This window comes from Ruditapes philippinarum, unplaced genomic scaffold (assembly GCF_026571515.1).
Source record: "Ruditapes philippinarum isolate M1 unplaced genomic scaffold, ASM2657151v2 ctg578_1_1_1_1, whole genome shotgun sequence".
Lineage (NCBI taxonomy): Eukaryota > Metazoa > Mollusca > Bivalvia > Venerida > Veneridae > Ruditapes > Ruditapes philippinarum.
Genome location: NW_026865402.1, coordinates 432,684 through 455,825, shown reverse-complemented (window position 1 = coordinate 455,825; position 23,142 = coordinate 432,684). Strand labels below are relative to the sequence as shown.

At 32.5% G+C, this 23,142-nt stretch overlaps 2 protein-coding genes across 3 annotated transcripts; both read left to right on the top strand.

Annotated features, from left to right (window-relative positions):
* The first annotated feature begins 337 nt into the window (after positions 1–337).
* Positions 338–5,738, top strand: LOC132728884 (uncharacterized). Its single transcript, XM_060714581.1, has 4 exons — positions 338–485; positions 1,416–1,725; positions 2,583–2,687; positions 5,301–5,738. The coding sequence occupies exons 1-4, from the start codon at positions 413–415 to the stop codon at positions 5,680–5,682; spliced, it is 870 nt and encodes a 289-aa protein (XP_060570564.1). The 5' UTR covers positions 338–412; the 3' UTR covers positions 5,683–5,738.
* A 4,412-nt stretch (positions 5,739–10,150) lies between these two features.
* Positions 10,151–19,383, top strand: LOC132728881 (zinc finger protein 142-like). Of its 2 annotated transcripts, none has more exons than XM_060714578.1 (6): positions 10,151–10,282; positions 12,101–12,500; positions 15,283–15,354; positions 15,880–16,781; positions 17,696–17,911; positions 18,777–19,383. In XM_060714578.1, exons 1-6 carry the CDS (start codon positions 10,219–10,221, stop codon positions 19,031–19,033), a joined length of 1,911 nt encoding a protein of 636 aa, XP_060570561.1. In that variant the 5' UTR covers positions 10,151–10,218; the 3' UTR covers positions 19,034–19,383. The 2 variants fall into 2 exon arrangements, with proteins under 2 accessions (XP_060570561.1, XP_060570560.1); XM_060714577.1 differs by having other exon boundaries at positions 10,154–10,309.
* Positions 19,384–23,142: the final 3,759 nt, after the last annotated feature.

Sequence of the window (23,142 nt, the reverse complement as noted above, 5' to 3'; positions counted from 1 at the left end):
TGCAATTAGTCTTAAAGCCAATTAACTACAATTAAAACGCTGGAAAGCACTGGTGGCACTATACAAAAACAAATTGGTTTATAATCTCACAACCTTCACCTTTCTCACATTCTGAGACCCAAACAAATTCAGCGCCTTCTGTGCTTAATTTGATTTTACAAGTGAAAAAAATATACCGGGTATAAAAAATCTTTGAACCCTACTGTATCTTTCATACTGATTATTAGTATAATAACATTATTATATCTACGTTCATTTCTATATTAACAACATTTCTGTATTGAAAGACCCCGTTTTACAGTATGCATGTAATATAAACACGAATTATTATAATTATGCGTTTACATACTAAGTTACCTCCCTTATATGTAAAGTTGCCATTTGTAGCATCATTTCTGCACTGGAAAACACAATGGAACCGGTGGCAATTAAAGTAGAAATAGACGACTTTGAGGAAGAAAAGGAACCGCCGAACTACAGTACCTGTAAGTCGTGTTAATAAAATTTGTGCTGACGTAAAATCCTGTCCGAAATTCATGAATACGACTAAGAAGTTGTTATTTTTGAAAAGGAAGTATTTTATGTTTAGAAATAGAATATAATAATACACTGTTATAAACCTGATACGAACTACAGTTACTTTGACGGTAATCATGACGCTTTTCATTCAATACATCATTGAATGTCCATTCTACTGTACTCCTTTAATCAAATGGATCTTTTACTGGTATTCAATATATAGGCCTAGCCCAACAACTTGTGCGCTTTAGGGCTTTTCATTATATAGATGCTGGTTGTCCTTCGCTGTAAAGACAGACATCTATGAAAATGAGATTATAAAATCAGTCGGTCTTGCAGTCGAAATGTTGAGACTATATATTATAGGCCTATGCTGTTGCATAGTCCAAAATGTATACGTAGACTCTGTAGATACCGTAAACTCTGTAGATATAGGTAGCTTTAATTTTGCCAAGTTGCCTTGCCAAGAATTAAGGATGTCACATAGCATAGTCTGATAGGTTATGATACGGATATCAACTGCAACAAAATAAATTTTCATTACCAAAATCAACTCATAAAATTACAACTAGATCTAAACAGTTTTTCGATATGATTTTTTTTTAGAATATTTAATTACATTAATATTTGTTGTCTTGAACTCACATGAAAAAAAATATTGATATTGATAGTGTTAAAGTTCAAAATATTTTTCATAATAACCTAAATGTATATTATGACTTCTTTAAATAACTCCCATTGTCATTTAAAGTACCTAATTAATATTCTGTTAAATTCAATGGCCTATAGCACACACAAAATTTTTAATTGCTTATATTGAGCTTATAGCACTTCTTTTCTGTATACCATATTGACTGATTACAGTTGAATTTATTTCATTTTATGTGATGAAACAGCAAGTACACTAAAGGCACTTATTGCAAAGAAAGTTAAAGATAATGAAAGACAGCTACGTGCAGAGAATAAGAGCAATAATCCAGAAAATGAAATCCAACAAACAGATGAAAAGAAACCTGAAATAAAGAAACGTAGAGGAGGGCGTCCTAAAAAGTCAGAATCTGAAAAGAAACAGAAGCAAACAGAAAGAGCTCGTCGTTTTAGAGCTAAAAATGTGAATATAGGAGATCAAGTTGAAAGATGGGCATTTGTAAAGTGTATGACAAACACTGAAAGTAATAGTGATATGGCAAAGATACTTATAGATTTGTAAGTGTTCTGATTATTTTTCTATTAATAGAATTTTTGTAATCTTGTAATAGTATCTTTGGTAATATTTAAAGCAAAAAGCAAAACCATAATATGTATACCAGTGACAAAGATTAATATTGAAAACAATATAAATTATGTAAATCATAAGATGAACATGCTTTTAAAGTTGAAAAGCCATAATAATTATGATTTTGGCTCTTGGAATGACCCAAAATTTTTATGCTGATGTTCATAAGTAGAAAAATTAATCATGTGATAAATTACTATACTTAAACACTACAAATTAGTCTTTTGTTTACAAAAGAAAAGCGTACCTACCAGTTCTAGGTGTTAGAGAGGAAATCATGAATAAATACACTATTTTTAGTGTTGAATTACATTAAATTTCACAGTTTAGTATCTTTGTTACTTGTTAAACAGTGAAGTTGAAAATCATTTTGATATTATTATAATCATTGTTTATTATTCATGTTTTCTTATAAAACAATTTTGAATTATTTAAATTTGTGAAGATCTCAAAATATTTTTATTGCAGGAAAAATGACCATAATCTTACTAAATAAAAAACATAGAATAGTGGATTTGCTATGCTTTGAATTGTTATTTTTAGTTGTTTTGATATCAAAGAGCTGGACTTGAGCAGTTTACTGAAGAAGGTCGAGTCAGACTACCCAATTGTACAAACTGGCCCTGACTATACATAATTATCTAAATCATAATTGCTGTTTCGCATTCTAAATATGGAAGTTATGCATGTGTGTATGGTTTTAAATGCTTTGTTTTTTAAGACTTTAGAATACAAATTCAAATTGTAATTATCATGTTTGAAATCATGACATTTTTTTTTTCTTAAGCTATGTACAGCACCACCCTGGTCTAGCCATGATTCCTGGAAATCCATTGAGTAATACAGACCAGGCAGGTCCAAATATATCTGACTCGACAGATTCTGATAATAGGTATGTTGTTTTTGCAAAACTCTAATTCAACACCATTTATGAACTAGAAAATTTATATTGTAGATTTATAATTGTAATACAAATTCATGAACTGATTCTTCAGGCGTTTAATACTGGTATGACTGTACCTTATTTTTCCATATGAAACCTTGAATAGAAATGTACAGCTACATTTAGGAGAAAATTTTTTGTCAAAAAATATTACTGAGAATGTAAAACTATGAATGTGTAAATGACACACCAAAAAAAGCATATTTATTTCCAGGGATTGTAAATTGTAATATTCAATGTAATAAAAAACATAAAGGCTTGATAAATATTTGGAGTTAAGCCTAATAGTTATGTAAGTAATTTGAATAACAGTTTAAGTGTGTAAATGACATAACAAGGTATTTATTATCCCCCGCCGAAAAATTTCGGCGGAGGATATGTCTCCGACCTTCCGTCCGTCCTTCCGACATTTTTGTCCGGAGCATATCTCTAAAAGTATTTGAGTTATCAACTTGAAACTTCATAGGTGGATAGACCTCATTGAGGAGGAGTGCAGTGCACAAAAATGATAACTCTACCTTGCATGATTTTTGAGTTTTTGCCCTTTCTTATTTTTCAAAATTGATTTTTGTCCAGAGCATAACCACAAAAGCCTATGAGATATTAACATGAAACTTCATAGGTGCATAGATCTCACTCAGGAGGTGTGCAGTGCACAAGAATGATAACTCTACCTTTCATAATTTTTGAGTTATTGCCCTTTGTTATTTTTCATACCTAATTTTTCACCTGAGTGGAGCATACTGGTCAGGGACCATCAACCGGACAGTTTTTGATTATTTTTCTATACAAATTTCATAATTTTAAAGCTAGAGGTACGAAAATTTGACACAGTACAGCTAGGTTCTTCTCCTAACTAACAAACTAGTTTGTTTAGTTCTGATTATGTTGACACTTATATCCGAGGCCCGTCAAGGAAGGTATCAAAATTACCTAAATCGTACATATTACAGTACCATGTGTCCGGACAGATATGTAATAACGTTGATTTAATTCAGATAAAAGCTTTGGTGTTCTTTTTTTTATTTTTAACATTACACACAATATTTCAGCAGCAAATGCTGAAGTTTTGGATATTTTATTGTTTACTCTGCAAATAATTATTGCTGTTATATGAGGTCAGGCATTGCTTTCTTGACCCCCAAATTTCAACGTCAACATTCTTGAAATAGACATTAAAATATTACCATTTACGGAGGTTGAAATAAATTTATTTACTTAATTTTAGAAGAAACATGCATTTATTGTTGATAAAAAAGTGACTGACAACCACTGAACAAAGAAAATTCTAAATCAAGCATTTTTGGGGCCGTCCGGGTTTGGTGGTTGTCCGGTTTTGGTGGTCCCTCCCCAACCAGTAACTCAAAAAGTGTTTGAGATATCAACATGAAATGTCATAGGTGGATAGATCTTATTGAGGAGGAATGTTGTGCGCAAGAATGATAACTCTTCCCTATACAATTTTTGAGTTATTGCCCTTTGTTTTTTTTTCATGCTATTTTGTCCAGAGCTTATCTAAAAAAGTATTTGAGGTATCAACTTGAAACTTCAAAGGTGGATGGATCTCATTGAGGAGGAGTGCAGTGCTTAAGAATGATAACTCTACCCTGCATTATTTTTGAGTTATTGCCCTTTGTTATTTTTCTAAATTAATTTTTGTCCAGAGCATAACTCAAAAAGCCTTTGAGATATCAAAATGAAACTTAATAGGTGCATAGATCTCACTCAGGAGGTGTGCACTGCACAAGAATGATAACTCTACCTTTTATAATTGTTGTGTTATTGCCCTTTGTTCTTTTTCATACTTAATTTTTCAATTCAATTTTTTTCTCAAAAAGTATTTGAGGTATCAACTTGAAACTTCATAGGTGGATAGATTTTACTGAGGAGGAATGCAGCACACAAGAATGATAACCAACCCTGCATTATTTTTCAGTAATTGCCCTTTGTTATTTTCAGCCATCAGTATTCACATAGGTTTCAAATCTGTAATCACTATAGCCATCAGTTTTCATTACCAAAAGACCTCTTAAAATGGAATTATTCCGCTCTACTACATATACATTCTTCCAATGAGCAAACACATTCGGCGGGGGATGGCCATGTTGACATGGCTCTTGTCTCATCTAAATTCTAAATAAAATTAAGATTCTTATAACTAATTTTACCATTCTTTAATTGGAAAATGAAAATCTTGTGGCATCTCGCTTCTCGCACAAAAACTGTATAAGCAGCTACCAGATAAATATAAACATAGAAAAAAACCTGCAGTGATGGATGAAATCAAGCATGTGTGCATCATTGTTGCACAACTTTAATAGGCATGAATCAGGGCACAATGTAAAAAAAGCTGACTGCAATGACTAACCTGTGGATTTGCCCTTTAAATATTTCTTCGTGCTCGGCAGATGTAAATACACGAATAAAGGTGCATTTATTCTCTATAATAAATAAATTTAGTAAATTTTTAAATTTTTTAAAATTAATTTATCTGTTGACCACAAAGATTACAAATTGTACCTATGATCTTTTGATATATAATGAAGAGATTTGTTATTTCAGGGAACTTGGACTTGATTGCCATAGAATCAAAGTTGAAGTATCTGAAGGAGAAATAGCAAATGATACTGTATTTGATCAGGAGAAAAGTTTATCAAGGTTACCTGATATAAAAGTTGAACCTGACTCTGATATAATTAAAGTAGAAGTAGAGGACAGTGACTATAACAATGCTTTATCTTTTACACCTAACTCTACAGCTGTAAGTAACTGTAACCATAGCAATCCAGAAAAATGTGATGAATCACAGGAAAAAATACAGATAGTACAAAAAAGGCAAGGAAAAAACTTGCAACAAAAGGAAAGAACTGGTAATTTAAAGCGTAAAGGTTTATCAGATGCAATATCTTATCTTAAGGTAAAGAGGATGGGGGATATACAGTGAATAAAAAAGGATAGTGTGAATTCCATTGTTGTCAAAACTTCCTTTAATGTTGTAAATTTGTTTGTTTGTTTGTTTGATTGGGTTTTACATGTACGTCACACCGACACAGTATACATGTAGGTCATATGGCTACGTTCCAGCTTTACTGGAGGAGGAAGACCTCAGGTACCCTTCCGTGCATTATTTCTGGCACGAACAGGCACCTGAGTAGAACCACCGACATTCCATAAGCTAGCTGGATAGCTTCCTCACATGAAAGAATCCAAAGTCCCTGTCTGGATTCGAACCCACAGCGGTGAGGAGCAAGTGGTTTGAAGTCGACGACCTTAACCACTTGGCCACATCGACTGTAATATTGTACAAAATTACACATAGTCAAACTCACCTGTTAATACATTTGTATGAATTTCATATGCATCAAACAGTACTTATACATATAAGTCAGTATGTATTTATTTACCATTTAAAAATTTATTTCCTATGCAGTTAAGTATGAATTTTTTAGAGAATTTGAAACTAAGGAATAACTCCTTTTTATATTAAATTTGACTGTTTAGGGTCAGGTGCTCATTTTAGATATTGTGCCGATAGGCATCAATCTGTTTAATTATTGACATCCAATTTAAATTTTCTCCAAACAGCCTTTTCTGCTGAATCACATAGTCAGTATCATCCAAACTTCACAAAAATGATTCTTAAGTTATTCTTTTTCACATGTTTTTAGTCCATATAGAAAAACTTAATTGGCATACTCACAGGCACCATGCGGTGTGCATAATAGTATATACATTTTAATGTAAAAAATCTTAAGTTTAGAAATTGTCAGTCTGATTTTGGTGAGATTATGCCCTCTGAAAAGAATGTGAAAACTGTCATGTTGGATAAGTGCTAGTATTAAAGCTACATTTTATAAATATGTAAAAATAATTTTGCTGTCAGTCTAAAACCAAGCATTCTACTGTTTCATAAACCTTTCCAACAGTATTGTGAATCTAATCAAATAATGTTTAGATATTATTATTTATGAAATAAAAACAGGAGTTGATATGAAATCCATTTTTATTAATGAAATGTAGCATCATATCAAGATTGTTCAACTTGTCATAAAAAATGTTTGTAACATTCACATTATAAAATATTATTGTCCTGATATGGTGTCTTGCTTATTACATAAAATTTTTGTACCTATTTCTATTGCTGTTGATTTCTTTGTCTGTCAATGTACAGCTGGTAACATCTTTTTATACTGTTAGAAATATGATGTGTTTTTAGCTCACCTGTCACAAAGTGACGATGAGCTTTTGTGATCGCTTTTGGTCCAGCGTCCGTCCGTCCATAAACTTTTACTTTAAATGACATCTCCTCATAAACCACTAAGCCAATTTCATCCAAACTTCACAGGAATGTTCCTTTGGTGGTCACCTTTGAAAATTGTTCAAAGAATTTAATTCCATGCAGAACTCTGGTTGCCATGGCAACCAAAAGAAAAAAACTTTAAATATCTTCTTCTAAAAAACCTTAAAGAGCTAGAGCTTAGATATTTGGCATGAAACATCTTCTAGTGAGTGTCTACCAAGTTTGTTCAAATAAAAGCCATGGGGTCAAAATTGGCCCCGCCCCAGGGGGTCATTGATTTTCCCTATATGCATATAATAAAAACTTAAAAAATCTTCTTTTAAAAAACCCAAAGAGCTAGAGCTAAGATATTTAGCATGAAACATCTTCTAATGGATGTCTACCATGTTTGTTCAAATAAAAGCCCTAGGGTCAAATTTGGCCCCGCCCCAGGGGGTCATTGATTTTCCCTATATGCATATAGTAAAAACTAAAAAAATCTTCTTTTAAAGAACCCAAAGAGCTAGAGCTAAGATATTTAGCATGAAACATGTTCTAATGGATGTCTACCAAGTTTGTTCAAATAAGAGCCCTAGGGTCAAAATTGGCCCCGCCCCGGGGGTCATTGATTTTCCTTATATGTGTATAGCAAAAACTTAAAAAATCTTCTTTGAAAAAAAAACAAAATAGCTAGAGTTTAGATACTAAGCATGAAACATCTTCTAGTGAGTGTCTACCAAGTTTGTTCAAATAAAAGCCCTGGGGTCAAAATTGGCCCTGCCCCAGGGCTCATTCATTTTCCTTATATGTGTATAACAAAAACTTAAAAAATCTTCTTTGAAAAAACTCAAATAGCTAGAGTTAAGATATTAAGCACGAAGCATTTTCTAGTGAGTGTCTACAAAGTTTGTTCAAATAAAAGCTCTGGGGTTTAAACTGGCCTCTTCGGGGGCCTATATACAGGTGAGCGACTTCAGGGCCATCATGGCCCTCTTTTTATACATCTGTTATAGATAGTAGTACTAAAATTATATGCACATATGACTTTGTGTTTGTTATAGAAAGTAGTAGTTAAATAATATGCACCCTATGTCTGTTTGTTTTTACTCAGCTACAGTGTAGTAATAAGTTTTCTGAAATAAAATATACAAAAAACTGCTAAATTTGTTTGTTTGTGTTTTGTGTGTTAACTGTAATGTGTTAGATATCCATTGTATAATAAAATTAAATGGAAGCATTGATTGAAGACTTTGTGAAAAACATTCTACTGTATTTACATCACAAGGCCAGAGTTAATGCTACCTGATTGCTAGGAAATGCAAAATGTATGCTGTATTTCAGAGTTATAATTATAACAGAAATGACCAAACAATAATCATCTAGGTATCGTAAACACTTGAAGTATATGTTGAGTGGTCATTATGCCTGTAGATAAACTTGATGTTAGATGAATGGAGAAAAATGGAATAATACATACAATCAAAGAGCTAAAAGCACTTTATATGACAGACAGAAATGCTTTTTTGTCCGGTTTTACATCACACCAACACTGTAAATGTCATAATGGTGACTTTCCCGCTTTACTGTTGGAGGAAGACCTTGAGTGCCCCTCCATGCATTATTTCAGCCATGAATGAACCACCGATGAGCCAGACAGCTTCCTCACTTGAAAAAATCCATGAAAGGTGGTGGTGAAATTTGTACACACAGCAAATATCAATCTGACTTATGTTCAGATCTACTCTTACTTGGATATCTGATAACCACCATAAATAGTTTGCCTTCATTATAATTAGGATTTCCCAAGAAAGTTTTTTAAGCCATGCAATCAAACTGGTTTAGGCATCAGACGAAGTATCAAAATTTCATTTTCCGTGGAAGTGAAACAAATTGTTGATTTTTGTTAGAAAAAATGTTTGAAGTAATTTGAAACAAGTAAACTGGAAATATTAGACTCAATTTTTTAATGGGCAAGATTGTATTGCCAGTTTATCTATCGGCTATATGGACAATGCCATGTTTGTTCTCGAAATCATGAAAATTACCTACTCAGTATTGGTTTTCCAGCTATTAAAATTAGAAACAACATCACTTTCAAAATTGTGAAAGCTCGCCGATGATTGGTTGTTTGAAAAATCATGAGAAGGTGACAACCTATTGCTGATCATCAGATCTGAAAACGTAGCGTTATTTAGGAGCTGATTTTAATCATATTGAGTAAATATATGCATCATGTCTAGGTATCATGTATTCTAGGCTCCATCTGCCCTTTTAGGCACTGAGAGTTCAGACCCTGGACATGTCACCATTCATATCCTTAAAGGTTATTATTTACCAAAATAATCTATAAAGATAGATCAAATTTAGATTCTATTATTCCTTTTATTATTATACATTACGTACAATGGCATTTTCTGCCAAAAATTAAACACAAGGCATTGCACTGTGTTTAGGAGGAAACATTGGCTATATCAGTTGTTAATAGTCATTTAGGACAGTACCTGTAATTCCTCTACTTTGCATAGAAATAACAATGGATCCAATTGCTAGCTGGCAATATTTTGCCTGCATGTCACCTGAATAAGATGACAATATGCATTCGATATGACTTTTAATATATTGTATCAATTATCATACTCCTTTTTCATCTTGTTAACTTTGGTATGTGGGCAAAAAATAGCATTTTAGCAGTATATTTGCATCCTAAACTTACTGTATAGTATACATATGTTTTGTTTTGATAAATTCAGCTGTTTTTATTAATTCAGCTCTTAACATTAAAATGGAATTTATTAAATGATTTAATTTAATTCACCTCAAATCACCTGGAAGATTGCTCATGTATAGGACTACACTTCAGTGCATGTTATTGGAAAATATCAATGACACGTTTTGTAAAACAACTACATGTGTATATGTAAAATAAATCTTGCAAAATGCACTTGCGAAATTGCAATCTGTATGTTTACGAAAAACTGTAAGGATAACTTATTTCAGAAATAATTTCAGAAATGAAATAATGCAAGGTTTGAAGAAAAATGCTTAGTGGTGTTCAACTTTATGGACCGCAGAATTTATTTTTAGCCAGAGAAGAGAAAAATATAATATGAAAAAATATATTATAAAAGTTACTTCCCTTTTTCATAAATTTGCCATTTGTACAGATTGTAAGTCAAGCTTTACCCCTTTTCAGATACGATTATGGACCTACATCAAGTGAAACACGGAGTAAATGAAAATACTGAGCCTAAAAATAACAAACAAGGTGATGTAAATGCATGCTGTGATTTTGGTAAATATGAAAAACCTAAAATATAATATTGCTTCGTATGTTATCAGGTCTAAGATTTCATGATATTTATGGACATGTCCCAGGGTGAGAAAAATGTGCAGTCTGACCGGGACCCGAACCTTGGACCCTTGGAATACCGTTCCGTGGCTCTACCGACTGAGCTTACACATCTTCTCCCCTAAATAGTGAACAGTTCTGAACCGTGATATCCTACCCAGCTTTATTGAAATTCGTCCTCGAATTTCTAATGGGTACAGAAAACAATGTGAAATTGGACTCGGAGCCTATACCATCACATAAAAATTATTTTTATATCATCACATAAAAAATACTTTTTATCATTAAAATATGTTACGATTGTCTCCTGAGATAACGTTGAGAAGAATTAAAAGTAAAACCTATATAAAATAACCCATTAAGGGCCTGAATATTCGGGCATGCGCAGGATTATTCCCCCGCATGACCAGGTCATGAAATAACTAGTAAACAAAAGGTTATGTTAGTAGATAAAGAACTGAATCAACAATATTTACCTGAGAGTGGTTTTGTTGTTATTTACTTTGAAATAGAAAGTATGTGTATGTCAGATTCAGACCGAATGACTTTTAATCGAAGTAAAAAATTAAGGAATAGATTTTGTCCGGTAAACTGATTGTCCGGTAAATATAAAGGATCCCAGTAGATTTATTAATTTGCATATAGACTTAATATTTTGCATAATAAAACACAAACATTTCTATGATAATGTATCTTAAACACATAATTAAGAGTGGCACAAATGATTTTTGGTGATTTATAGAATAAAATCATAATAAAGTGTCCAGCCTTCAGCAACATACATGTATATTAACAGATTATAATACAAGAATTTAAGAAAGTACCTTGTTCATCAAGAGGATGGGCGTCAGTATTCACAGATAGAAAAATCTTTGTTGTTTCTTTTGAAGATATGATGTTTTCTTTGTAAACATAATGTCTAAATTTAATATTTTCCTGTGTTTAGGGCAAAAATCACATTCTAAAAATGTTATATAAAGTTCATCTTTGCCAGTTTAGGCCTAAGTCCCACGATGATACAAGAACAGGATATATATACAATGTATAAAGTAGGCTTTATCTGTATTTGTAGTATATTACTTTAAAATACAGACATTGATAAACATAGGGGTATATATTCCAGGAGATTGCAAAAAATAGCTGCAGATTTATATATTATCAAGTGTTATTTTACTGAGTTGTAAGGGTGTATTGTAAGGTTGTAGTCAAGCTTAAATGTTTTGCAATCCAAGCTTAACGTGTTAAAACCCCAGTTGCACTGACATTTTGTTTTTATTTCTATAAAAAAATGGACAAAAATGTAAAATATCAATTACCGGGTATACTGTGTTATCTTTAATAGTTTACAGTTCTTGATGCTTTGATACAAGAAAGAAAACAGTCACCGCTTAACCCTGGGTGATTGTAAGAGGCGACTAAATTGATTCTAATTAGTGAAGTCTGTGCATCTCTTAGCTCCGACAGGTGAGGTGGTTTTGACCCCTGTGTTGCTTTAAGTTTGTAACACCCGAGGTTAACCAAAATCAGCTTTCTTGTTTCAGCCACATGACTGCCGCAGTCACATATGACTACCGAAATTGTGTTGGTGCACCATAAAACCAAACAATGAACTAACACTGCAACTTTTAAGTATTTTCCTCTGCATGACACAAGGAAACAACATTCAATTAAAAGAAAAATACAATGGGCTCATCATAAAAATGCATTGAGGAAAACAAATTTTTTCATTTGCAGGAGATGAAACATTTTCTCAAAATAACAACTTACATTTAATACAATCACTGCCGAGTACAGAATACGTGAAACTTGAAATAGAAGAGATAATTGAAGAAGAAGAAAAGGTAGAAGAAGAAATTGATGATGATGATGATGATGATAATAATGATGATGATGATGATGGTAAAGTAGAAGGAAAAGAGAAAAAAGAAGATGGAGATAATGCAGTTCAAATCACTCCTGAACAGAGACCCAAAAGAAAAAAGCCTATTGTAAGCAGAGAGAAAAACCAGAAACAGAAGCAGACTAGACGTAACTTGACATTTACAAAGCTTGCATGGGATAGATGGAATGATTTAAAGAAAAGTCTAAGTGTGAAAACCCATAGTGACCTGGCTTTACTGCTTATTGATTGCTGGTAAGTTTTCGGTTTGCTAATATTTGAAATAATCATCTCTCTTTTACATTTGGTAGTATTAACTTAATAATTAACCCAAAGCCTGCTTATGGCAACTGAATTTACAGACTCATGCAGTATTATCATGGTCTGCACTGTTTGCTGCTCAGTCAGTTTATATATTGAAAATTTCCCAAAAAATTCAACATATATGTACAGAAACTTTATTATAGTAATTTTTGTTTAGTGTGAAAACAAAAGTGCTTCGTCCATTGTTTGAAAATGTTTCATTTGTTTTTAGTCTTTAAATAAAGACTGACAGACCTTTAAAGGACCTTTAAAGTATATCAATTTCAATTAAGGACCTTTAAAAGTATATCAATTTCAATTAAGAAAATTGTTAAAATTTAGTTAAATGGCAGAATTTCAATTTGATGGTCTTTTTCTGTGAAAATATCTGTTTCTTAACAAATGTACAGTCATGTAAGCGTATAATCACTGATGCTAATAAAAGAACAAAGTTTGAATTTTTTGTATCAGCAAGTATGTATGATTCAACGATCTTTCAAACATCATTAATGTTCATCTTATGAAACACTTTATAGATGTAGGTAAATAAGGGTGCATTGAATGTACTGGTACTAACTTGCATTTATTTATGTCCATGATGAAAGTACTTTAAACATCTGAACTTTACAAGATACCTACTGCCTTTAGTTCATGGTATGATTTTTGCGACGGACGCGCCCTCAGGCGCGTTCAGAGCTAAGTCATCTACACATGGGATTTCGTCGGCTACAATCGCGCAAGGTGTCCTCAACCGATTAACAGCCTAAGAAATAGTACATGAATTTGATCCTTTAAAACTCCCATACTTTGTCGGGATATCTTAATATCTTCCATATTTAGCCTTTTCAATTTCAAATAAAGTTATCCAAGTTAAAATATGAACGTATATGATTGATAAAAACTTTGTAGTCCCATAGTATTATTGCGCAATATGCAAATTACTGCCGAAACGATTTACCGCTGTCGAAAAAGTAGGACAGCAAATTATACTATAATAAAGCTGTAAGCTCTGAGTTCCAAGAAATTATTAGTAAGAAATAAATATTTCTACATTATACAAAACATTATTATTAAGTAATCAAAAGTTTTTCGTGACTCTAGAATAACTCGCGCATTAATAAAAGAAGAACTATTTTCGTGACTCATACCGCGGGTTTAGCTGAATATTCAGCAGTTATTAATAAATTAGATACAGTACAATGGTTAGTATAAATATCTATTTTTGAAAATGCATGTATCAAGAGAGCTTTTCAACACTTTACCACCATGTTACTAGTATTTCATGGTTATCTTTATTGAAGGAAGTTATAATATCAGTTCTACTTCCGATTCTTGTGGTTTGTTTACAAATAAATTTCTAGGTCACAATATAAGTTAACCTTCGCTATTCTAAAAATAGATTCTGCTTCACTTATGCTGGCGATAAGTACACATTATACATGTAATAAACCAGCAGATTACATGCAATACAAATGACTTATATTTTATTGTCTATATGCCCACTATGATAACACGAAGCACGGATTTATATTACATGTAATATGTAATATAAATCCGTGCACGAAGCAATTCTAAATAGCATTCTCACATGTATAATGTATTATGCTTGAAGTTTATTTGCATGGTTTTATTTTAGAAATATTTCGTTGTCAGTTTTTTCTTCTATTTACATATCATTTCAAAATCGATAAGGGCACTGATTTACAAGTTTGACCAGAGTTTTTAGGCATAAATTTCATTCTGTATTTAATGCTTGAAAGTAGAAAATCTGAATTATAACAGTTTGGGACACAAAATATATTGCTCTACAAATCTCGAACTTGTATGGAACAAATTTTCTCTGTTACTTTGTGTTTTGTTTTTTTTTTCTAAAAAAAGCCTGAATGTCTCTCCGGTTGAATGTCCGTCGCATTCAGTGCTGCAGCACTTTGATTACTGAAATTTTACCCTGTTCAAAGTTTTGCATGTAAGATACATGTATATCTCTATTCAACACACAAAAACTGAACGTCTTGAATTGAAAGTCAATACATTTCATCAATTTTATAATTATAGATCATAGACCATAGTACTGTTACCTGAGTATGGATAGTTTTATTGAATTACATGTATTCCTCTTGGTAGCATAGAAAATTCTTTCATGACCTTTGTTTTACAACCTAGTCCTGAGAATAGTCAAGAGCATACATAATTATCTAATTTTATTAAATACAAGAGCTTTTATTAAGTACACATTTGTATGTATGTATGAATTTATGCTTATTGTTCAAATAGTAAAAAAAATAAGTAGTCAACAGCAAATTTTTAAAATTCCCTTTAATATACATGTACCAATGTTTTGGCTTATTGTTTAAGAATAATTAGTTTGGAAATAGTGATTACAACTAAGATTAATCACTTTCGCATCCACTTTCTGGAACTAACCAGTATGATTGTCATATGTGGAAACATGGGTATGACTTTAGTAGGGCTCAAACCCATGATTCCTGGGTTGAAAGGCAGACACCTAAACTTCACGGACATCTCTCCCTTCCAGACGAAATGGATTAGTTGTGTGGTTTACTATTTGTTTTTTTTGTTTTGCTATTGTTAGATTGTAAGTTCATGTCTTGCAGTGCTACAATAAACCAAAATTATTCAGTTACCACTTGCTTAGCTTAGTTGTGTGAATAAATTATTTGTTTTTGCCAAGTATTTATAATCATAAAGTAAATTAAACCTAATCCCTTTGCAGGTTTGAAAGACATGGTAATTCTGGACTTGAACAAAACACACATGTTGATGATGGTGATGGTGATGAATCTGTGTGAGTATACTGGTATTTTAACTTAATATGTAATAAGAAACAGCTGAAAATTTAATTTTATTTATATTGAAATCTGTCTTCGCATTTGGCCATAGCTTTGTACTTTAACCAATACAGTCGAGACTGTCATATGTGACTTTCCAAGGGATCTTCAGAAAAAGGTCGCATATGACAGGGAGTCTCTAAATACAGTCTCAATATCATCTATCTGTCTATATACCAATGTGACTTAAAGAACCTGTATGTTTTGTGATTGATATTGTTACTGTGTTCACGTATCTTGCAAAAAAATATATATGGATATAATTATGCAAATAAAACCATTTTCAAACATCAAAGAATATGTAAAATGTTTATTGCAAATATTTGTGCACATTATATTTAATCAATAAATTACATGCATTGATTTCTTATTGGAACATTTGACTTAGAATTTATAGAAAATAAAGTTCTAATTACCTCCCTTGTACTTTAACCAATACAAGTATTTGTCAATAAGTAATATATACATATATTTTTAAACAGGAAATTTAAGACTGAAGAAGTCAAGGTGGAAATAAATGACGAAGCGTCCAATGATTCTACAGATATAGACTATGATGAACTTACTGACTTTATCAAGGCTAGGGGTAAACAAGATAATAATACTGGCACTGAAAACACTGAACAAATTGAGCCAGAGTACCTTGTAGCTGGGTTAATCTCAGATTACAATAAAGGCAATCTGCACTCAAATAAATCTGGTACAAAGACGAAAATGAAGAAACCTAAAGCATCTTATGACCCTGATTATGATGTAAATGACATTAATGATGACGATGATGAGGAACCAGTACCTCAAAGAAAAAAGAGGAAATCTACTCAGAAAAGTAAAAAGGAGAGTAAAGAAAAGAAGTCAAAAGTAACACCTAAGAATGGTAAAAAGAAAAAGGCTAAAAGCCCTGAACCTAAAAAACCATGGATAAAAATACAGCTTTCAGAACACGAGGATAAATATCTTGTAGAAAGTTTGAAATCTTTTGCACGTATGAACAGGAGTAACGATGCTGTCGAGACTTTATTTTCATGCTTAGTTTGTAATCATTTTAAATGTGCGTCAAAAGATATATTTGAAAATCATATAGAGAAGCATATAAACAAGGTGTTGGATTGTGAGGGATGTCAGTATATAGGGAATAGTGAACAGGATATTCGTGAACACAAGTGGACATGTTGTAAAAGACCAAAGAGGGAGAGCGTATGCCCGCTGTGCGGTCATTGGACGGCTTCTTCTGAGAGTCGAAGGCATCATCTCGGAAAAGTTCATGGTATACCTAGTTGGAAGTGTATTTTCTGTCCTGACATGTTCAAAACAAGGGATGAAAGAAAAGATCATATGAGAACTGTCCATGAGGAGGCCTGCCAGTACTGTGAATCTTGTAAATTGTGTATGTTATTATTAGCTTTCTTATCCTTTACCATGCTGCCTTTGTATAATAGACATGTTTTACATTGAGTTTTGAACTTCTGTTATAAACATGAATGGTTTTGATATCAAAATGTAATTATTAAGTAGCAGGCAATATTGAAGTCCGGTCAGATTGCCTAGGCTTCATACTGGTTGCCAAACTAGGTCATATGCTCTGCTAGCATCACTTGCCCCTCACCACTGTAGGTTCGAATCATGTCCAGTGCTTGGGGTTCATTCATGCAAGGAAGTTATCCAGTTAGCTTACAGAAGGTTGGTGGTTCTACTCAGGTGCCTGCTGGTGCCTGAAATAATGCATAAAGAGGCATGTGAGATCCTTCCCCACCAGTAATTCTGGAAAGTCTTCATATGTTCTTTACTGTGTCAGTTTGAGTTGGAATCCAAACAAAGCAAAACATCTCTGCTAGCATTCATAGAGTTAATTTTAGGTTCATGAGATGTACAAGTGTATAATGAGGCAATGCTTTCATGACAATTTGGGTACGAGTTTCACCTGTTTTGCGTCAGATGTTTTAATTAATCTAAGATAAATTCATAAAAGATCAGTGAACATTTTGCCAATTTATGAATATCATATAATATCTTGAACTAAAGTTTAGAATTAATTTTGTAAAGTTGAGGCTTTTTTGCCATTATCTCTTAATCAGATATAATAATTGACCACTATATCAATTTTAATTCAAAATTTATGGTACAAAACATCAGAAAATAGTTCATATATTACAATGCACTGAAAACAAATACAAAATTGCTTATTCAAATTCACTAAACTCTATTGTAACAGGTTATATTAAAGAAAGGACAAACTAAACATGTATTAAACTTTTTAAAAGTTATGAATGATTCAAGAAATGATTTATTCTGCTTCAACAGGCAAGTACCTTCTTAGCAAAGAAGAGTTCAAGGCCCATCTAGAAAATTGTAGTTCAAGCGTACAGTGTCAGATTTGTGGATTGTTGGTAAAAACAAAGAGCATGAATAAGCATATTCAGAGTAAGCATGAAAACATTCGAAAACATCAGTGTCACAGGTGCCCGTATGCTGCAAAAACTTTAAGGAGGTTGAAAACCCATCTTCTATCTCACGACAGTAAGTTTTGTTAATTTAAGATTTAATTCAAAGGTGTACAGCAAATTAAATGACAAATTTCAGTAAAAAAAATTAACAATGAGCAGCAAATTTAAATTTTGGTCATACTGCAATGATAAGCAGGCTTTATATTGGTGACAGAGGGCAGTCATTGTTGATTACATTTAAAGAATTTATCAGATATTACCTTCAGCCTGCTGTCAATTCTACCCATGTGATCACTGCAGACCAATATCACCCAGCACATTCATGCAGTCTAACAATAACCATGGTCTGCACTATTCAGCATAGTTTATAGTAGCGTATAAATATAAACTCATTTGACATCAATGGTATACTTGATGCCATAAATTGTAAAGGGGAAAACAAAATATTTTCAAAAATAGGAAACTTTATAGCAATTTTGAATTGTAAATAGAGGATATTGAATGAGTGTCGGTTTAATACTAAATAAATTGAACGAGTTGAATAAAATCATATTATGCAAGCCTCTGGCGAGCATAATGATTGTTTTATTCAACTCGTTCAATAAATTTAGTATTGAATCTACACGACTATTATATTCTATTTATCACATATTCAAAAAGAATTTTATTGACGAGCCTACAGTGAAACACCATCATTAGTGCGCTTTAATGCTATGTTTATATATAGCACAAATGATGTCACATCAAAGTGTTATTACACTAGTGTAATATCGTTTTTATTAAATGTATTTATTACACTCCTGCGCCTCGGTTTATGTGATAAATATTATATATGATTAAAAATCATTTAAAGTAAAAATGAAATGCATTTTTAAATGTAATTGGCTAGAAATTGTAAAAAATTCTTCAAAGTCATATATATCATTGTTTATTTACAGATATTCACCCATTTAAATGCAACATGTGCCCATTTACCTGTATTCAATCCAACCAGCTTAAATCACACATGCGCACACATACAGGAGAAAAACCATACAAATGTACACAGTGTAAATATGCTGCAGCCTGGAATGTCCAACTCAAAGATCACATCAAAGTTCACAGTATTGCAACAGCTGTCATGTGCCAGGAATGTGACGTTGCTTTCATAAATGAAAGGACTCTGAATTTACATACAAAAAAGGAACACTGTTAGACTATGTGATTATATAATTATTTTATATGAAATACTGGTATGCTTTTTGTTGGTACTTAACCTAGATTAATTATAAATATAAATTATAAATTGAAATAATGTTATTTATTTATTAAAGGTAAGCTTTAGGCAAGAAGTTCCTTTTGACAGTCTTGCATATATGCACTTAACATTCCTATTTATTGTTTTTAAAGAGTATAAATCTATATCTTATGAAATTTTTATAAAATTTATCAACTTGTTCCATAATCTTACTGTTGATTCTTGAAAGAGGTGTAACAAAGAATGTCTCTGTTATTTTATACACATGAATATTGTACGCAAACAGAATAAAATGTTACAGAACCAAATATTATTCTGTTATTTTAAGTAGAGTTTTATCCATTTAGCAATGATTTTATTCATGCGCCAATTTTTAAGGCAATAGTATTCCAGATTTATTTCAAACAACCATTTTGGATGTATTCTTTTTTAAAATTCAAACAACAATTTTTGCAGCAGATATACATGGATAGGTTTATACACTTTAATGTTGCAGACTAAATCATTTGCCCCTCACTGATGTAGGTTTAAATCTCAGACAGAGTTATAGTTAAAGGCTTATAGCTAATGCTATTGCATAAATTGGTTACTTTATTTCATGATTTGTATTTTCATGGTCCCTTGGAAAATGAAGGCTTTTTCTAGACATGTATGTTTCAGCAAAATGCTTTAATTGTATGTGTTGTACAACTAGATCTAAACAGTTTTTTTATATGATTTTTCACAGTGAAAAAATGCCCTATTTAGGCCCAAAACACTGTTTCTCATTTGAGAAATGTTGTTAAAAAAAGTGACCACTTTTTCAGCGCAGACCCCATCGAAATGGTACATCATGGGGTTTCCAGAAGGGGGATGTGCCCCCTTCTGTTTGGTGGGGTTTGAAGGGGGCGGTAGTCCCCCTCATCGCCAAGAAAATTTTGGACATGTGACAGGCTAAAAATGGCCTCAGGTCGATCTTAGGGTAACAAGTAACCGACGCTGAAAAGCCTTTTGCTCTATCTTAATTCATTGAGAAGTTGAAGCACTTTGAAATCAGTTTTGATAGAAAAAAACAATGCAATGATTTTTCGCAATTTTGAGACGTCCCCACGTTGCCATGGTAATAGAAAATTTACGATTGAGCATGCTGTTACAGAGGCTTTGGTCTTGTCAACATTTGTGCCAAGTTTCATGAGTATTGAAGCATTTTTCATAGTTTCATAGCAGTTTGAACTTGTAACAGGAGGCAGAGACATAGATAATCTATGTCTCTGCAGGAGGCTTTTCAATGAAAACGGCCATTTTAGCTCGACTTTTTTTTGAAAAAAAGTAGAAGTATTATTATAGTCGTCGGCGGCGTTGCCGTTGCCGTCCGCAAACTTGTAACTGGATCATAACTTGTTTAGTTCTTGGTGTATTGTCTTCATACTTGTCCACAACAACCATTGGGACAAGACCTTTCAGTAGACACCACTAACTTTGACCTTCATCCATAAATGACCTTTACCTTCAAGGTCAAAAGTCCAACTTTTGCTTGTTCTTGCTATTATTGGCTTTAATTTTTGAATGGATTGTCTTCAAACTTGAACATAATAATCTTCAAGGATAACCCTTAAAAATAACCAGACAGACCTTGACCTTCACTCATTAATGACCTTGACTTTGAAGGTCAAATTATTGAAATTTTCATTGTTTTGGCTGTAACTGGCTGTAACTTTGCTATTATTGAAGGGATCGACTTCATATATAACAGAACATTCTTAAGGACAAGACCTTGTTGTTTATCAAACCCAAATTGACTTGGGCTTTTTAATGACATTGATCTTGAAGGTTAAATTGCTGAATTTTCTCAGATTTGTGCATTAAATGACCATATATATTTATTGGTGTGTATATATCAACAACAACAACATCCACCGCCCACAAATACAACCGCCCACCTTCAACCCCCAAACAGAAGGGGCACATCTACTATACAGACCAGGCAGGTCCAAATATATCTGACTGGACAGATTCTGATAATAGGTTTGTTGTTTTTGCAAAACTCTAGTTAAACACCATTTATGAACAAGAAAATTTATATTGTAGATTTATAATTGTGATACAAATTCATGAATAGATTCTTTAGGAGTTAAATACTGATATTACTGGTAAACCTTGAATAGAAATGTGCAGCTACATTGAGCAGAAAATTTCTGGTCGTAAAGTTTATCTGAGAATGTATGAATGTGTAAATCACACCAAAAAACACGTTTTTATTTCCAGGCATTGTAAATTGTAATATTCAAAGTAATAAAAAACATAAAGGCTTGATAAATGTTTGGAGTTAATTTGAGTAAGTAATTAAGTAATTTGAATAACAGTTTAAGTGTACAAGAGCCACCGCCGGGCGGGGGCAACGCTCGACTTTTTACTTTTTCTAAACGCAAACATAGAAAGGTTTGAACATATATTAACGTTTCCTTTTTATAAATTTAGTTGGTCTGTCTTGTCACATTAGTTTTCTTTATATATTTTGTATATATATGACCGCCTCCGTGGTCGAGGGGTTAGAGTCGATGACTTCTAATCCAGTTACCTCTCTGGCGTGGGTTCGATCCCCGGGAGATGCTTTGGTAGTTTAGCGCGGAGGAAGGTAGTCTAGTACTGGTGTAACTCTCCAGGAACGATGGTTAGGAAACTACCCGCCTATATGACTGAAATACTGTTGAAAAAAAGGCGTAAAATGAAGCAAACAAACAAACAAAATTGTATATATATGAACTGGAACAGTACATCCCAGATATGAATAAAACATTAAGCATATTTCTAAAAATAGCAACAGTACGCAATTTCTTAAAATAGCAACATGACGCAATTTCTAAAAATAGAAAAAATGATGCAATTTCTAAAAATACAAAAAAATGACATAATTTCTAAAAATAAAAAAGTGACGCAATTTAAAAATAGCAACAATGATGCAATTTCTAAAAATAGAAAAATTGACGCAATTTCTAAAAATAGCAACACTTTCTAAAAATAGCAACAATGATGCAATTTCTAAAAATAGAAAAAAAAATGACGCAATTTCTAAAATAACAAAGTTACAGCCAATAATAGCCAAAAAAATGAAAATTTCAATAATTTGACCTTCAAAGTCAAGGTCATTGATGAGTGAAGGTCAAGGTCTGACTGGTTATTTTTAAGGGATATCCTTGAAGATTATTATGTTCAAGTTTGAAGACAATCCATTCAAAAATAACAAAGTTACAGCCAATAACAGCATGAACAAGCAAAAATTGGACTTTCAGACTTGAAGGTCAAGGTCATTTATGGATGAAGGTCAAGGTTAGTGTGGTCTACTGAAAGGTCTTGTCCCAAGGGTTGTTGTGGCCAAGTATGAAGACAATACACCAAGAAATAAAAAAGTTATGATCCAGGTACAAGTTTTCGGACGGCAACGGCAAAGGCAACGGCAACGCCGACCTGACTATAACAATACCTCTACTTTTTTTTTTCAAAAAAAAAAGTCGAGCTAATAAATGACATAACAAGGTATTTATCTCATCTAAATTCTCAATAATTATGATTCTTATAACTAATTTTACCATTCTTTAATTGGAAAATGGAAATCTTGTGGCATCACGATTCTCGCAAAAAAAAACTGTATAAGCAGCTACATGTATATACAAACAAAGAAGAAAACCTGCATTGATGGATGAAATCAAGCTCCTGTTACCTAGTTTTTCATCTGAGATGACCCATGTTCAAATTCATCCGAGCAATTACCTAGACAAGCATCCTGACCAAGTTTGATGATAATTGTGTACTAGAGTGTTAACAAGGTTTTTCTATTTTTAGCTCCTGTGACCTAGTTTTTCATCCGAGAGGACCCATGTTCGAACTCATCGAAGCAATAACCTAGACAAGCATCCAGACCAAGTTTGATGATAATTAAGTCAAAAATGTGACCACTAGAGTGTTAACAAGGTTTTTCTATTTTTAGCTCCTCTAGTTTTTTATCCGAGATGACCCATGTTTGAACTCATCCGAGCAATTACCTAAACATACATCCTGACCAAGTTTGATGATGATTGAGTCAAATATAT

Excerpts from the sequence above, each read along its gene's own strand:
- LOC132728881 (XM_060714577.1), top strand. The coding sequence starts at position 10,219 with ATGGACCTACATCAAGTGAAACACGGAGTAAATGAAAATACTGAGCCT. Across the intron at positions 12,501-15,282 it reads TTACTGCTTATTGATTGCTG|GTTTGAAAGACATGGTAATT; the intron begins GTAAGTTTTCGG and ends ATCCCTTTGCAG. Across the intron at positions 15,355-15,879 it reads GGTGATGGTGATGAATCTGT|GAAATTTAAGACTGAAGAAG; the intron begins GTGAGTATACTG and ends ATTTTTAAACAG.
- LOC132728884 (XM_060714581.1), top strand. The coding sequence starts at position 413 with ATGGAACCGGTGGCAATTAAAGTAGAAATAGACGACTTTGAGGAAGAA. Across the intron at positions 486-1,415 it reads ACCGCCGAACTACAGTACCT|CAAGTACACTAAAGGCACTT; the intron begins GTAAGTCGTGTT and ends GTGATGAAACAG. Across the intron at positions 1,726-2,582 it reads GCAAAGATACTTATAGATTT|CTATGTACAGCACCACCCTG; the intron begins GTAAGTGTTCTG and ends TTTTTTCTTAAG.